Source organism: Sarcophilus harrisii, chromosome 5, assembly GCF_902635505.1.
Source record: "Sarcophilus harrisii chromosome 5, mSarHar1.11, whole genome shotgun sequence".
Classification (NCBI taxonomy): Eukaryota; Metazoa; Chordata; class Mammalia; order Dasyuromorphia; family Dasyuridae; genus Sarcophilus; species Sarcophilus harrisii.
In genome coordinates this window covers 239,901,178-239,918,564 of record NC_045430.1, presented here as the reverse complement: position 1 = coordinate 239,918,564, position 17,387 = coordinate 239,901,178, and the positions used below count along the sequence as shown (strand labels likewise).

The following is a 17,387-nucleotide window of genomic DNA, read 5'->3' as shown; positions in this document are numbered from 1 at the left end:
AGGTATTCCTGGACTTATTTATAATAAATTCTCTACTTCTATACAACAAAATGTGAGTGCTAATTATAAGATGTTATAAGATTTAGTCCAAATTTATTTCAGAGATGAGAATATTGATTATCAGAAAGCCCAATGTCACATAGGTTAATATTATCATTTGAAATATGGAGCAAAATTTATTAATAATTTTGTTTTTAATGAATGGAGTAGTGTAATTAATTATAAAGCCTGGAAAAATATACTTTATTGCTATTTAACATTGGAGAGAAAAAACTTTATAATGGTATATATGATGTTATCAGGTATGTTTAAATTTAAACCATCCAAGTTATTTCTAATTTTTTTACATAGTTTTCCTTTTGGAGTGTGTGTGTGTGTGTGTGTGTATACACATGGCAATTTACCAGTTAATGTTTTTAGAAAATTTCAGGGAAACCTGTCCAAGGTTACTTGGTTAGTTCATCGTTTCCCTAAAGTGCATCTATCTTATTATAAATCCGTTTTTCATGGACCTTATCAAATACATTATCAACTGTCTAAAAAGGTAAATGTCTACAAAATTTATAAAAGGTAAAGTGGAATGTCAGTATCAACTGGTAAATGTTAAAAACTGAAAAGTATTTTTAAATTAATTGAATAAGCTTCTTCAAAATCTGAACAGTTCTGACAATCTTAATCATACATTAGAAGACTTTAAAAGTGTTGGATTACTGCAGGAACTTAATGAAAAACCTGAAGTTGTGAAGCTGTAGCTAAACTATGGAGAGGCAGGTAGGAGGTCTCTACTCACCCTGGGTCATGGAGGAACAGGGCAAGGAGTACCATTTTTAAAAAAACACTATGCCAGAAAAGTTTACTTTCCAAGCCATCCATATAGGTATCGATTTGGGGGTATGCAAAGATGTGTTACATGGAGGCACAATGTCTCCAGTGGACAATAACACAGGGCATAGACTTTTCAAACTTGTCCGAGGCATACAACTGCCTTATCCTGGCCTTCTTTGGGGATCATTTCTCCTTTAATATGACATCTGCATTAATCCATGAAAATTGCTTTGTTTAGATCCCATGAACTCAGGTTTCAGTAGCTAAATATTTAAATAAACATGTGAAAGATCACTTGAAGAATATGTGCATTTTGCCACACCTTAATTATCTGGGAAGCTATCTGGTTTAAATTTGTTAAAATCTTTTATCAATTCACCTTTAAAAATTGTTCATTTATTGGAGAAATTACAAACTAACATCAGTTAAGACATTCTTCATTGAGAGTATATGAACTGGTTTCTAAATAAGAGAATATAAAGGAAATCTTTTAAAAAAAAAAAAAAAAAAGCATATAACTATTTGCAATCAAACCCCGGCAGTCAAACCCATGGAATGTAGACTGAATGTATGTAACATAAGAGATCTTTTCTGGCTGCCATCACATTTGCTGTTCAGGAAGGAGTTAGGCCTGGACTTGTCATCTCTGTAGTGGGACTTGCAAGGTAGTCACTTGATTTCAGACTTGTTAAAGATTTATAACTTGCAACAGAGGTCAGAGAGCCACAGAGACCAAGTAATGAGGGAGTATCTTCTTTACCTAGAATTCAGAGAATTATAAAAATTATAAATCACTTTAAAAATTAGCCTGCAAAATGTAAGAACTGCCACATTTAAAATTCCTGCTAGTGGAAATGTCACTACAATACTACATTGCCTGCTACATCTACAGATTTTAGCTTTTACTATTTTCAACATTACTATTAAAACCCTGTCAAAAAAGATCTATTTTTCACAAATTTGAGATGTATAATTTTGAAATATTTTCACCCCCTCCCCTCCCCCAAAAAAATAACTGGCTATCAAAAAAAAAGGAAAGTTTAATTAGGAAGAGAACTTAGATGGGATAATACTAAAACTGCAGAGTATCTGGTAGCCTTTTATATCCTAAGTAAGCTTCACAGATTCAGAATTTTAGAAAGGTTACAAAATGATGATTATAGTTTACTGGATTTTAAGCCTGGACTTTTGCAATAGCCTTTTAAGTGAGTCTGCCTGCCTCCACTCTCTCCCCACTTCAACCCATTCTCCATTCAGTCATTAAAGTGATTTAATTAAAGTGGAGGTCTAATCATGTTACCATCCTACTCAAACTCCATATTTCCTTCAGGAACAAATATAAAATAACTTAACCCCCTTCTTCCTTTCCAGGCTTCTTACATAGCACTCCCTGGCACATACTTTTGGATACCGTGACGGTAACTTCCTGGCTGTTTGACAAACAAGACCATCTCTCAGTTTCAGCCATTTTATCTGGCTGTCTCCCATGGCTGCAATATTCTTCCTTCTCCACTCCCCAGCTTCCTTTGAGTCTTACCTAAAATCCACCTTTTATAGGAGGGAAATCTCTTAATTCCAGCTCTTTTCCTCTTTTACTTATTGCCTATTTTTCCTGTATACAGATAGTTTTTTTATATATTTTTTTGCATGTTGTCTCCCCATTAGATTGTAAGCTTCTTGAAGACAGAGACTGCTTCTGCCTCTTTTCAGCACTTGGCCCAGTACTTTGGCACTTAATGTTTATTGAATGATCAGAGTCAGAAGCCTGGCTCAGATATTGTATGATCATAAGTGAGTGACTTAGCCTTTGCGATCTTCAGTTTCCTCACCTAATGTTGCACTACCTCTCCCACAAAGTTGTTTTGAACACTATGCCATGAAAGTGAATTTGTTTTTTCTGGAGCATGTTGGTTGAGCTTGATCTGGTGAGACCAGAGCTATAACTACAACTATGCTAGATGCTGTGGGCAGAAAAATGAGAAAAGTCTGCCTTCAAGAAGCTTCCAATGTATTGGGATGGGGGGGGGGGATTCAAAAATTGGTAGTACAAAGTATGAAATGATGGATGGCAGTGGGACACAGGAGGCTGGCTGGCATCTTGGATTTGAATTGAGCTTTGAAGAAAGTGATTTCTGAGGACAGAAGTGAGAGAACACTGTCTTCCCCTCATGGGAGGTAACATGTCATTCGAAAGCAAATTTCAGCTGGAAGTCATTGCCCTGCTCATTCCCCCAAGCCAAGTTGAAACCAAACAAAAGTATCAGGATTGGTAGTATTGGCTGTGGCTCAGGCTCTATTGTAGCAAGATTTGCATCGTATCAGACCACCAAGTCTGGCATTAGCTTTAATAAAGCCTGGGCCAGCAATCCCTTGGGTCCTTAAGTTCCCCATCAATGACTGCAAGAAGAAGTCATTCAGCAAGGATTAGGTGCTAGATGTACTGAAGCTGTGGGTAGAGGATGTCTACCTTTGCTTTTATTTTAGTGGGGAAGATAAATGTTCACACAGTAATATATACCATTTTGTATATGTTTGGGGATGAGGGAAAGCCTCCTGTAGAAGATGGCATTTGAGCCAAGCTTAGAACTAAAGATTCTAAAATCTGTGATGGGGGACTGGGTTCGTATGGAAAGCATAAACCAAGTTTGCCTGTGGATGAGCTCTGGACTTTTGAAAAAGCCATCATCTCTATTCTACTTGTTAACATACTTAACTTTTGATGCTTGTTTGCATGGCTTTGTTTTTATCCTCTCTGGGGGTACCTCAGAGTCTTGCTATGCTGCCTTACTGTATCACAAATCTTGTGTATCTAGTAAAAGCATTAATTTGACAGCATAAAATTGAAGTTTCTCAAAATACTATTGTAGCATCTTGAGGGAGATCTCCAAAGTTAGCAATGTGGTAGGTTATCTTTTTTTCAGGGAAAATCAATAACAACAAACTATCAATATTTTGGTCCTGGGGTATCCTTAGCAGTAAAATCTTCATCAAGGAAGTTTGTCAGCCTTATTTCTTTATGTGTGTGTGTGTGTGTATGTGTATATATATATGTGTGTGTGTGTGTGTGTCTATCTTTTTTATTAAACTTTTTTATTTTCAAAACACATGCAAGGATGATTTTTCAACATTGACCCTTGCAAAACCTTGTGTTCCAATTTTTCCTCATATTCCCCCCACCCATCCCCTAGATGGCAAGTAATCCAATATATGTTAAACATGACAAAAATACATGTAAATCAAATATAGACATAAATATTTATACAATTATCTTGCTGCACAAGAAAAATTAAATCAAAAAGGGAAAAAAATGAGAAAGAAAATAAAATACAAGCTAACAACAAAAAGAGTGAATGCTATGTTGTGATCCACTCTCAGTTCCCAGAGTCCTTTCTCTGGGTGTAGATGGCTCTCTTCATCACAAGATCATTGGAACTGGCTTGAATCGTCTCATTGTTTAGAAGAGCCATGTGGTCAGGCTTATTTCTAAAGCTGCACATGGCTCCTCTAATGAATAATAAAATGGAAAATAAGATATGTAATGAAAGGAAGACAAAGTCTCTACATCTAAGGCTATTTTGTCCTTGATTTAACTACTGCCCAAGAAATATTATGAATTAGCATCTACTCCTTGCCCCCAGACTCTGATGATAGAACTTAGTGTCAATGATGATAACGACATCAATATGTGTTGTATATACATATATATATATATATATGTATGTGTATACAGATGAAATGATATGTCCACAAAAGTTCTCAGATGCCTTTGCACAGAATGAATGATGACCCTGGTTTTTGAAACACTAGGAGAGTCAAAGTACAAACTCCACAAGGTCCCACCCAACAGAATATTTTATTGTATAGGTTTTATGATGGACCAAGACATAGGTCTGAGGAGCTGGATTTTCATCACCTGGGTGATGAGATTTCTTTGTGATGGCAACTTTCTACCACCACCTGCTAAGTCTTAGGGGACTGGTCCTTTGTGGCAGTGATGGGAGCAGCCACATTGATAAAATTGCAGATGCTTGAAATGTTGGAGTAAATGACTCATTTGAGAATAAATTTTTTCCTTAGAAGTGAGTTCCAGTAAGTTATGACTCTCATGGCATTTATATTACATTGCAGATTTGTTAAAGCTTTCCTTATGAGTGAAGTAGCACTAAGGAGAGTCATCAGACAAAGTGGGTTTATGCTTTCCATGCCTAAAACAGGGATAGTTCAAATCTTGATCTGAGGAAAAAAGAAAAAGCCACAGCCAATTGTTGGAATCCTTACAAAATGTTAAGTCATTAGAATTGATAGAGACAATAATTCTCTAATTTAGCATGGTTCAGTATGATTGATCTGATCCTACAAGGAGATGTTATTGGCCAGAACTTGAAATAAGGTATTAAGTGGAATTGAGGAGACAATGGTTAAATCTAGTTTAGCATTGATTTAATCCTACAACAAATAATGGTTTCCCAGTGATATAATGATTGGTGTGTACTCAGTGTACAGCATATAAGCAAGAAGCTCTCAGGGCCAAAGAGCACTCTGGGAGATACAGAAGCCCACTCTAGGAGGCGGAGACAGATTCATTCCATCTTCCACCTTTGTGCTGGCTGGAGACATTCAGAGGAAGCTAGGGACTGAAGCTCAAGATTTTGAAGGACATAATAAAGGACTACATTTTAACTCCTTGCTGCATTTGAAGTGATTATTACTTGGAACCGAAATTAAGGCTGCCTCCAGCAAACCTCCCAAGAAACCTGCTCCCAGAGAGAACCATCGTATATTATAAAAAAGAAAAGAACACCACAGCCAATAATAAGTACGTACACACACACAATGTAACAATTTATGCACATATATCCTAACCCAATTGTCAGATACTTTGCTCAAAATATGTACCATTAAAATAATTTTTTGAAGGATTTCTAGAAATGTGTACATTATAACTGAGTTAACAAGGAGGTTTAACTTGTATGGCTGTGTGAATGGACAGAGCTTTGAAGAGAGAAAAAGGATGGAGGAGAAAGAAATTCTCTTTTGCTCTCTTGCTCTACTTTTTCAAAGTCAAATGAAAAATCCAAATTTCACCTCCCTCTTAGGCAAAACATATGTTCACTAAACCCAGAAAATATTGCTGTTTCTCCAAAAATGCTTTTTCTATTTATACCATCTATACTACCTAAGTAACTCTCAAAAATCTGAGTACCTGATCTTTATAATCAAAGAATTGAACAGAATCTGGATCGTGTTAACTAATACATTTTGGGCACTGAAGGATACTACAGAAGATGAGTACTAAAAGGACTTGTAACTTAATAGATATACATATTCTCTTCACTAATACCAAATGAAAACTTTTTTTTTTTTTTTTTTTTTTTTTTTTTTTTTTACAAAATAGTAAATAGATCTCAAAGGTTGTTAAATTGATGATGATGAAAACAGCCAGTGATGGAAGGGATAAGACGGGAACATTAAAATACTGTTGGTAGAACTATGAAAGATTCCAAATATTTTGGAAAACAATTTGGAATGACAGGATAAAAATGACTGAGTTCATATCCTTTTACCTTTATCCATATCCCACTAATGGGCATAAAAAGAGTAGTGACATAAAAATTGTAAACAAAGTAAAATATACCCATTATTGAAGTATGTCTGACCATGCTGGTATGCAAAAATCATGCAATATCATCACACTGGACAAGTCAACCTCACTGAGTCTCAAAATGGTGGTGGGTGTGAGGTGTATTATATGATCTCTGAAGGCCCTTTCAGTTTTAAATCTATGATTCTAAGAACTGACAAATACAAGGGATTTAGAGAAAAATGAAAAGACTTCAAGACCTAATACAGAAACAGGAAAACAACATTCACTGTTTACTGTATTTTCAGGGAAAATATGTGGGATGTAGAAGACCCTTACCCAAAATGAGTACTCAGAGCTCACCTAAAGTAGAAAGCAGAAAGATTGTTTATTAATCCTCATGAGGATGAGCAATTCTACCAGGAGATAAGGGAAAGAGAAAGCTCGGGGTAGGAGGGCTAAAGAAGTAGTAAAGATACACAGCTTTTATACAAGAGATTAAATTAAGAAAGAGAGCATGGAGAAAGGGGAAAAGGCATCTAATTGGTTGTTTCTATCTAGAGTCATTGGAATGGAAGGTTTCTGTTTCTCTCATATCACCTGATTTCTAGAAAACAGAAAATCAGGCCTTCAGGCTTTAGATAATCAAGCAGATAGTGGTCAAGCTAATAGACTATTTCAATAAATGTCAAATACTGATAAATGTCATCAGCTCAGGTTAAGTAAATATGTTTATAGCTGGCCAAGGCTCAAATAAATATGGACCTGTACATATTTATGCAGGTCATAGGGGAAACACAGAAATAATGAAAATAAGATTCAGAAAAAGAATTCACACATCCGTGTAAGTTCTTCACCTTATCTCTCTATTCCACATAGAAATAACATATAGTGTTTTACATATACCATCTCAAAACAACTCTAGGAAGTTATTTTTTATACCCCTTTTTCAGATGAGGAAATTGATATCCAAAGAAGTTAAGTAATTGCCTAGAATCACACAGCATGTATGTATCCAAGGCAGAATTGAAACTTAGACCTTCCTAACTCTGAAATGTAGCACTAGGACGCCTAGGTGCCTAACAACACAAAATGACATCCAAATTAAAATATAGTTACCATTTCTTTGCTCTAGGGAACCAATGACTAAACATCATCTCTTGATAGAAAGATGAACAATTTGAGGTTAAGATGTTACATATACTGTCAAGCACGATCAGTGCTTGAATTAATTTTTCTGCTGGTGGTTATAAGAGATTTAACTGTGGTTTGGGGGGAGGGGGGAACTGGTAGTTAATTAAAAATTATTTTTGTGAAAAAACATCAATAAAATTTTTTTTTTAAAAGTTGCTGTAAAAAAAATGAATGATCCCATGGCTAATCTAATAATGAGCCTCTATATTTAATTTCTTAAAATACTAGCTAACATTTATATGCTACTTACTATGTGCCCAGGTACTGGGTTAAATGCTTTGTAACTACCTCATTGGCTCCTCAAAATAACCTAATAAGGATGAAGTAAGGGAGGCAAATAGAGCTTAAGTTACTTATGTAACCAATTGTTTGTGGTCACATTTGAATTAAGGGCAAATAGAGCTTGTTACTTATCTAACTAATTAAATGTCTGTGGTCACATTTGAACTCTACAACTTAAGTTACTTATCTAATTGTTTGCGGTCACATTTGAACTCTACAACTTAGTTACTTATTTAACTAATTAAATGTCTGTGGTCACATTTGAACTTGGGGCGAATAGAGCTTAAGTTACTTATCTAATTAAGTGTCTGCGGTCACATCTGAACTCGAGGCTTAGAGATTCTAGGCCCAGTGTTTTGACTCGCACCCCCAAGCTCCCCACAGGTAGGATATACTTTCATCTACCTGGGATGTTGCAGTGTGCACATGCATCTCATCAAATTAACACCTTGTGGAGAACCTTGCAAATCAATGGTCGGCTCATCATCAGTGCAAGATCTTGGAGGGATCACAGAGACCATCCTCTCCCCGGTCAGACGTGAGGACACTGACGTGACTCGCCCAAACCACCACAGAGCTGGATAAATCCCACATTGCCTTCAAGTTCTGTTTAGCCCCACCTGACCGGGATGGTCGCACTATTCCAGCCGTACAGTGTTTGTGATTGGCCACCAGATGGAGCACTTTCGTAACTTATAAAAGGGGGGCTTTCGCTGAGTTAAGTTTTTCCAATCTCAGTTCCTATTTTCTCAGGCACAAAGGAACACGGGAAGGCAGCGCAGGTTTGTGGGCAAGTTATTAAACAGAATCCTTAAAACTTCTTCTGCATTCCACTTCAATAAGGTCACACGAAAGCAAGCAGCAGGGAGTCAGGAGGGTTTGTTTTTAAAATCACCTCATTTTATAACTGGACATTCTAAGCCCAATGACTCATGCCGGTATTAAAAATGCTGGAGAATCTTACGCATAATGGTCATGAAGTGCTACAGCTGGGATCTAGTGGGAAGAACACTGAATAGGGAAGGACTCAGCAGACCAGAGGTTTAGTTTGGACTCTCCCATTTCCTATTATTTATAGTAATTACCTTATGGATTGCTGAGGATAATTGTAAACTATAAAGCACTTAGGGTTGTGGTGTTTTTCTTCTTTAAAATAAAATATAATGGTTCTCTCTGGGAGCAGGTTTCTTGGGAAGGTTTCTGGAGGCAGCCTTAGTTTCAGTTAAAAGTGATAATCAACCAAATGCAGGCAGGTGTTAAAAGTTCAGATCTTTTATTGCTTCCTCCAAAATAGCCTGGTTAGTTTTTCTTAGAGGCCTATTTTTCTGTTTGGTTCTAAGAGCTCTTAAAGCTTTGTCCTTTGCTTCTGCCTCTGCTTTCTTCAGCCTCCAGCCAACACCAAGGTGGAAGATGCAATGAATCTTTCTTGCCTCGGATAGAGGGATTGTGGGCTTCTCCCAGAGTGCTCCTCTCCACCCCTCACAATGTTTGAAGTAAGTCACCCCCGAAGCTAAGAGCCTCTTTATATATGATCTCCCAAAGGTTAACTCCTCCTTCTGGAGGCAGAGATTAAGGGAGGTGTGTATTTGGATATCTCATACTAAACCCTGAAATCTCCCAAACGTGTGAACTCCAATGAGTACTTAAATACTTCTTGCTTATATGAGCTCTCTAAAGGTGTGAACCCAAGCATTACTTCTATCAATTGTACTTAGTACCTTGTTTCAGGTTCTGTTAACACTAGGATTCCAACATAGGGTAGCTTATCTGAATAATTCTTATCAAAGGATATACAGGCAGGAATGTCTAACAACTGATTCTCCAACTTTAAAAAATGTATAAGGAATGATGCACTTTAAAGATCGATCAGTATTATTAGCATATTCTTCATCACTGTCTGAAGTCAGCAACAACAAAATATCACTTAAGCAACAAAGTCATGAATCATAATCTGACTTATAGTACTTGCAGATTTCCAAGATATAAATGTTCATACTTGAAAATTTAACAATCAGCTTTTGAGAAGGTTCCAGCATATTCCCATTAAAGTCTACCTTTTTTTTTTTTACTTAAATAAAATAAACTAACATGTCCATATATTTTCAACAAGGATCATAGATTTAGAAATGGAAAGGACCTTCAAAGTCATCTGGTCCAAACCTCCATCCCCTCTCTTCTTTAAATAAACAACTAATCTGAGGTTCAGAGAGTTTCAGTGACTCATTGGTAGTAAGCACCAGAATTAGGATGCAAAGCTAGATGGGGCTAGACTTTCTACTTCATCATGAAACAAAAGATGGCTGATTGATTAAAAAATCCAATTAAGCACAACTAGCCCTTTCCTTGAACTTTTTGTCTAACTGACTTCTTGCTATATTTAAATGTATGAGAAGGAAAAAGAAAAGAATCATTTCCATAGTATGGTGGTATTGACAGAAAGTCTTAGATTCAGAAGCCTGTCATTAAATTCTAGATCTAGTCCTTCCTACCTTTCTGACCTTGGAGTGCTATTTAATTTTCCTAGGTCTTGTGTCTGTCTGCAAAATAAAGGAATGGGACTAGATCTTTAAGGCCTCTTATAGGTTCAGATAACCTTCCAGGTATGTTTTATGGAAAATCCATCCCCAAGAGCATATTCTGATTTTCTATGAATATAGCAAGGGAATCAAACAAAAATAATGGTACAGATTAATTGATAATGTTGCTTACCTTCACTTAATAAATTTAACATGTCTTGTTTGCCATCTCCATCCTGTGAATGGGCTGGACCCAAAGATGTCTGTGATAGACTAACTTCTGCTGATAACTGGTCCAGACTTTGAAAACTTTTGCTGTAAAACAGGAATTAAAGTACCACTTGAATTTCCTTCCACGAAGGACACTTGAAGAACTACAGGTTCAATAGATAGATAAATTGATATATTGATAGATTCATTGACTTGGGCAAATTCCTCATCCACATTTTTCTTGAATTCTTTTAAAAAAGATATTCTGACCTTATTTTTATCTCACTCATCACTGAAAACAAAAGGGGAGGAAAATTATACTTATGAAACAAGTTCATATATTTACACTTTTATCTCCATTCTCCAGAATGGCTCATTCAGCGCTCTGGATAGTTAAAAGATTTAACTGCTAGGTTAAGTGACTTCCCAAGGCCTCATAGCTACTTACTGTATGGAGAGATATATAGATTGCAAATCTTCAAAGAATTAGAATATCAATAATTCAACATGCTACATTAAAAATCTAGTGAATGTAATCTAATATTTATTTGATGTTCCAAAGGCATTTCAAGACCTTATTAAGCCTTGGGATTCTCACTATCAATTATCACTGTGATACTAAAATGCTGGTTAATAGAATATCTGTATTTAAGCACTAACAAGGTTTTCCTGATCTGGACTCCTTCATCTGAGTGATATAGTCAGTCCTTTTTTCATCTGGAAAACCATTCCATTATAGCTGTAGTATGATAGAAGAAAAATGGTAATTTTCTTTTCAAGATTAAAAGAATAAATTCATTAAAATTTCATACCATTACTCCTACTTAGTCCTTCAATATAAAATTAAAAGATGAACCTTGATGTTAGCTACTGTTTTATGTGTCATTTTAAATTATATCCATATCTAAGTAGTACATGCTGAAAATATTTGACATATATTTAAGGTTAAGCCTTAGTTTTAAAAAAAATAATCAAAATCTACGGCCTTTTGTTTTCCAGAAATCACGAGGTGTATTTTATATGAAATACAGATAGAAAAGCATATAGAACTTGAATTCCATTCTGCTATAACTGTTTCTCCATCATATGTGCATGAAAAAAGGATCCTAGGTATAACAAATAAATACTAGGTAGGGTAAATACATCCCTACTCATCAAAATTCGAGTTAATCAATAGGTCCCAGAATGACAATGTAAAGAACCAATTTATGAAAACAATGCCCACCATTTTTCTGAAGTCAGAACCCAGCAAATGGTCCACAGTAGCATTTTAGATGTCCTTTGTCCATGTTCTTCAGATCAATTTTATTAAGAAGGAAAGATAAAAGGGTTTTATTGGGGAGGAAGGCAATTTAATTTTTTTTTCTTTTTATAAATGAAGTATATATTGCTATAATGGAAGAATTTTACCAGCATGTGAAATTAGTGCTCTCATTTTCTCATGTAATAGCTTTGTAAACATTTTCAAGTATAAAAACAAAGAGATTATTTTTCAATTCTATTATTACAGGGGTCTGCTAAGATAACATAATCTTATCAGGAAGGGACATTTTTGGTTTTATGAGAACTCAATAGCTAGCCTGAATGGGAAAGATGGACAATTTAAAATATGTCCCTTTTCATCAGTATAATAACAGAAAAATAAGTATTCTTCGATATTTTAGATAACTGGAAATAGCCTGGAATGCAGTGTATGACTTTAGTATCTTCCATGTCTGACTAAGCTCTAAAATAAATTTGGTTTGTTTGCAAAAGAAAACATTAATTGGTTGATTATGAAAGAAAGCAAAAACACAGAAAAGGCAAGGCAAAGGACTTTGGTGGAAATAGCGCTGAGATTTGGATCCAAAAGTCCTAGATTGTGAATCCTGATTCTACTACTTTGAGCTTCCTTTACCTTTAAAACAGGCTTAGCAACACTAAAGTTGTTGTAAGCCTCAGTACATACAATGTATATACAAGTACTTTTTATATTCAATACAAATATAAATTATTAAATCTACCAATCCTCTACATGTAAAGATATTATCTTCATGAATTATGACAACCAAAAAAAAAATTTGTTAGTCAGTAGTCAAACTATCAACATGTCTCTTTTAACTTGGGTAAGTGGTCCTTAGAGGAAAGATACACAATTATGTAACTGGGTCCATACTTAAAGATTTTCCAACTTGCAAGAAGTTTCCAAAACTTCTATTATGGCTTCATGATTAGGGTGAACAATAATGAGGATCTGGAAGGAGGCCTTCAAGGGGAGGTTTCATAAGGTTAGCTCAAAAGAATCATAGTTTTTTTATACTTATTTTATTCTTCAAAAATTGCTAATGGTTTTTTAAAGGAAAAAAAAATAAAGTGGATGATCTTCACTTCTTCCATGTCTGACCAAGTTCTAAACATTTCACAGCGCCTGCTTCAGCTGCCTACATGACCATTGCAATAAGTTGTTCTCATCTGCCCATTCTGCCAGAGGAAGTTTCACATGTTTGGGATAGACACTCCCTAACTCACTGTTGGATTTAGTTACCCTTAACCTTGGTAGCTTATCTGTCAAGATGGTTTATTGAGGTGTAACTCCTATGTGTTACAGCTTCTTAGAGTTGAGTGAAAGTGGACAATAAAAGTGGATGAGCAGCCCTTAAAAAGAGCTCAGCAAACCCTTACCCTTGAGGAGCTAATCCTTTCTGGACATCCCATATACCCCAAAGGCATAAGTATGTCATGTAAATTATTGAATGAAATGTGAAGAGAATTATATGGATTTTCAAAATGAATAGTCTAAAATTATTCTAAATAGTCTAAAAACGCATCATCTTTATCAGAAACCTAAGTGATCATCAATAACAAATATCAAATTGAAAAGGAGCCTTCTTTAAAACTAGAGTACATTATGAAATGCAAAATGGATAATTTTGAATGTATTAAAAAGTTTTGTACAAACAAAACCAATGCAGAAAAGATTAGAGGGGAAGCAGAAAACTGGGGGAAAATTTTTACATCCAAGAGTTCTAATAAAAGTCTCATTTCTAAGATATATAGGGAATTGACTCAAATTTTTAAGAATACAAGTCATTCTCCAATTGATAGTCAAAGGATATGAACAGACAATTTTCAGACAAAGAAATTAAAACCATTTCTAGTCATATGAAAAAAAGGCTGTAAATCACCATTGATCAAATAAAAATTAAGACAACTTTGAGATAGCACTAAACACCTCTAAGATTGGCTAAGATGACAGGAAACAATAGTGATAAATGTTGGAGCAGATGTGGGAAAATTGGAACACTAATGCATTGTTGGTGGAGTTGTGAACTGATCCAATCATTCTGGAAAGCAATTTGGACCTATGCCTAAAGTGCTATCAAAATGTGCATCCCCCTTTGATCCAGCAGTCTCTATTAGGCCTATATCCCAAACACCCACATGTGCAAAAATGTTTGTAGCAGTCCCTTTTGTAGTAGCAAGGAACTGGAAACTGAATAGATGCCCATCAGTTGGAGAATTGCTGAATAAATTATGGTATGTGAATGTTATTGAAATACTATCGTTTTATAATAAATGATCAGCAGAATGATTTCAGAGGGGCTTGAAGAGACTTACATGAACTGATAATGGGTGGAATGAGTAGAACCAAGAGCACATTGTACATGGCAACAACAAGATTATATGAAGATCAATTCTGATAGAAGCTCATTTCAACAATGAGATGATTCAAGCCAATGCTAATAGATTTGTGATGGAGAGAGCCATTTGCATCCAGAAAGAGAATTATGGGGACTGAATGTGGATCATGACATAGTATTTCCATATTTTTTGTTATTGTTTGTTTTTTGTTTTCTTTCTCATTTTTCCTTTTTAATCTAATTTTTCCTGTGCAGCATGATAATTGTGGAAATATGTACAGAATAATTGCATATGTTTAACATATACTGGATTACTTGCCATCTGGGGAAGGTGGAGGAAAAGGAGGGAAAAAAATTTGGAACATGAAGTTTTGCAAGGATGAATGTTGAAAACTATCTTTGCATGTATGTTGAAAATTTCTATTTTTTAGAATAAAATAAAAAGGGGGAGGGCAGATAGAAATAAAATAAAAGGAGTCTTCTTCATTGCATATTAACTATCTATTAACTATAGTAAGATAACTTTCTATTGAAATAAATGAATTTTACATCATGGTTGGAATGTTGACTCTGAAAGACAACTTGCTACATCTAAAAACCTGATCATTCATTTACAATTTCTTCAGCTTTAGTGACTATCTACAAGATTAACTTACATTGATAAATACTGAAATAAAGAAACTCAAATCAGGAAAATTACTAGCCTAAAGAAGCAATTTTATAGAAGATATTAACAAAGATTGATCCATGCAATTTTTTTCATCTGTGATGATGACATTCCTGCCCTATCATCCAGCACAGTACCTTAATAGGAGACACTTAATAAGTGTTTGTTGATTAATTGACCATTTGGAATGAAATGACTTGAGTTCACTCTAGCAACAATTGTAAACATGTGCCAAATAGAATAATAACAAGCCTTTGGGTACCCAGAACAAGAAACAGGATAGACATCAATGGTAAGTAACATGAAAAAGAGCCTCAGATCAACTTCACAATTCATAATGTGAAAATTTTTTTAAAGTAACTTAAAGAAATTCAGTTGAACATAAAGGAGAATTTGTGATTATCGTGACTTGCTTAATAAATAATAATAGTGGATGTTGGCTATTTTAGCTAACCAGAAACTAGGTGTTGAACTCGATTGTTTTTGCATGAAATTCTTGTACTCTCTAAATTCTAATGACTTGGAGGCAAAGTCCTTGTCACCCTTCCCTAAATATAGCTGTGAAATGAAATTATCCATTCATTTTCCTTTGTGACTACCATCCCTATCATTCATATTTCACTTAGCCATAGTAAGAGGGTAATTTTTGGAAATAGCAGTTTCTTTTATTGCAATGGTCTGATATGAAAAATGATCCCTAAACCTTAGTCTCACTAGACTGGTATTTTTAATCAAATAATCTCCTATATCAGATATTAATCTAACCATAAGTATTTGAACACAAAAAAAGGAATTAGCTGCCTACATCCCCAGGAAAGATTAAAGGCATTAAACCTCCTATATTCTTCCCTTTTGGTTCCTGTAGTAGTATGTATTTTCAAAAATGATATTTGAATCATTTGTGGTAATTGTGCCCTATACCTTGTAACTTTAAGATAGATTTTCCTTTAAAATACAAACCCAAGTATTTAATTGTTAAATTTTGTTTTAAAATAATGTGAAACAGGAATAGAAACTTGCATAAGCCTGAGACAAAAAAACTTTTAATTATCTCCATTAATGGAGGGGACAAGAGATGTGTATAATCTAAGGGATTTATCCTCCGAATGGTTTGGCACAGGTTAATATTCATTTGTATTAGCCAAACAATCACCATCTGGGTAGCAGAGATAGTATGCTGAGAGTCTTTAACAGACACTGGGCAAGGGAGAAGAACTACTATAAATTTAATTTTCCACAGATAATCAACAAAGCATATCATCTGCATGCACTTAATTAAGACTTTATATACCTTTGTGCATCAAATTGTACATAAGCTTTTACATCTTGTATGCTTCACTTTTACTTGTTTAATGGTTTAGATTTCAAAGAATATGCTTGGGAAAAAAGTTGATATTTGCAATAAAAGTAGGATGTTTGTATTCATTTAATCTATTGATAGGATGCTAGAAAGTGATAAGGATGACTGGGTCAGAATAGAAAAGTCAAATAGGAGGTATGGGGCGAGGAGGCAATGCAAATTGTACAAATAAGATTTTTGCAACCTCAGCACTTAGGAAAGCTCATTTTAAAAAGCAGTAAAGGATACACATTCTCTCTCTCCAAGTAGACTATGTTGTAATAAATGCAAATGGTGTACCAGAAGCCCCAAACATTCTTAAGTGATGTGATCTATGCAGCAATGTTATTAAGACAAATAAAAGATATCTATTATGGACCATTATATTAGACAAATATTATAGAAGAGTTGTCAATTACACAGTACCAATTCAATCTGAAGCAGAAAGAAGATTTGACAAATGTGGATAAGAATAAAAGGATAAACGAGAAAGTGAATGATAATTATGGTAGGACTATAGCTCATTTTAGTGCCAAATGAAATGAGCAGAGTCGGGAGAGCAATTTATTCAATGACCACAATATTGTAAGGACAATTCTAAAAGACTTAGGAACTTTGATCAACATACCCAACAACCACAATTCTCACGATAAAGCATGCTGCCCACTTCTCCATAGAAAAATGCTCAGCAGATCAAAACTTAGGTTCTTTTGCTTTTAGGACACTGCTAATGTGGGAGATTGTTTTTTTTTTTAAGACTATATGTATTTTATGGCTTTGTTTTCCTTGCCTTCTCAATGCATGGGGGAAGGAATTTAGAACTGAAAATAAACTGAGGAAAAAGCGAGCAATATATAATAATTATTCAGATTTTCACACAATGATCTTTTTCAATTACATTTTCTATATGGAATTTTTTGGCATCCATTAAGTTCAGGATTCAAAAATTAATCTTTATTTTAAAATAAAGTAATAAAACTTTCGAACAAAAAAACAACATCTTGGAGAGAAAAGGATATTTTAAAGGTTCATTATAATCTAAAACTTAATATTTTAAGGAATATATCCAAAAAAAAGCTTAAAGCAATTCTCCAAGTGACTAGGTACTTAAAAAAATCCTTAAAAAGCCAGAACATTAAAGACCTAAGAAGTC

General features: G+C 34.7%; 1 protein-coding gene across 4 annotated transcripts in view; it reads right to left on the bottom strand.

Moving 5' to 3' along the window:
• Positions 1 to 357: 357 nt before the first annotated feature.
• Positions 358 to 17,387, bottom strand: part of RUNDC3B (RUN domain containing 3B) — a 115,201-nt gene continuing 98,171 nt past the window's right edge. For all 4 annotated transcript variants that reach the window (XM_031939945.1, XM_031939947.1, XM_031939946.1 and 1 more), the window contains 2 exons: positions 10,592 to 10,713; positions 358 to 1,585 (listed from right to left, as the gene is read on the bottom strand). In XM_031939945.1, coding sequence (XP_031795805.1) covers positions 1,440 to 1,585; positions 10,592 to 10,713 — 268 coding nt within the window. In that variant the 3' untranslated portion in view covers positions 358 to 1,439. The remainder of the gene's footprint in view (positions 1,586 to 10,591; positions 10,714 to 17,387) is intronic.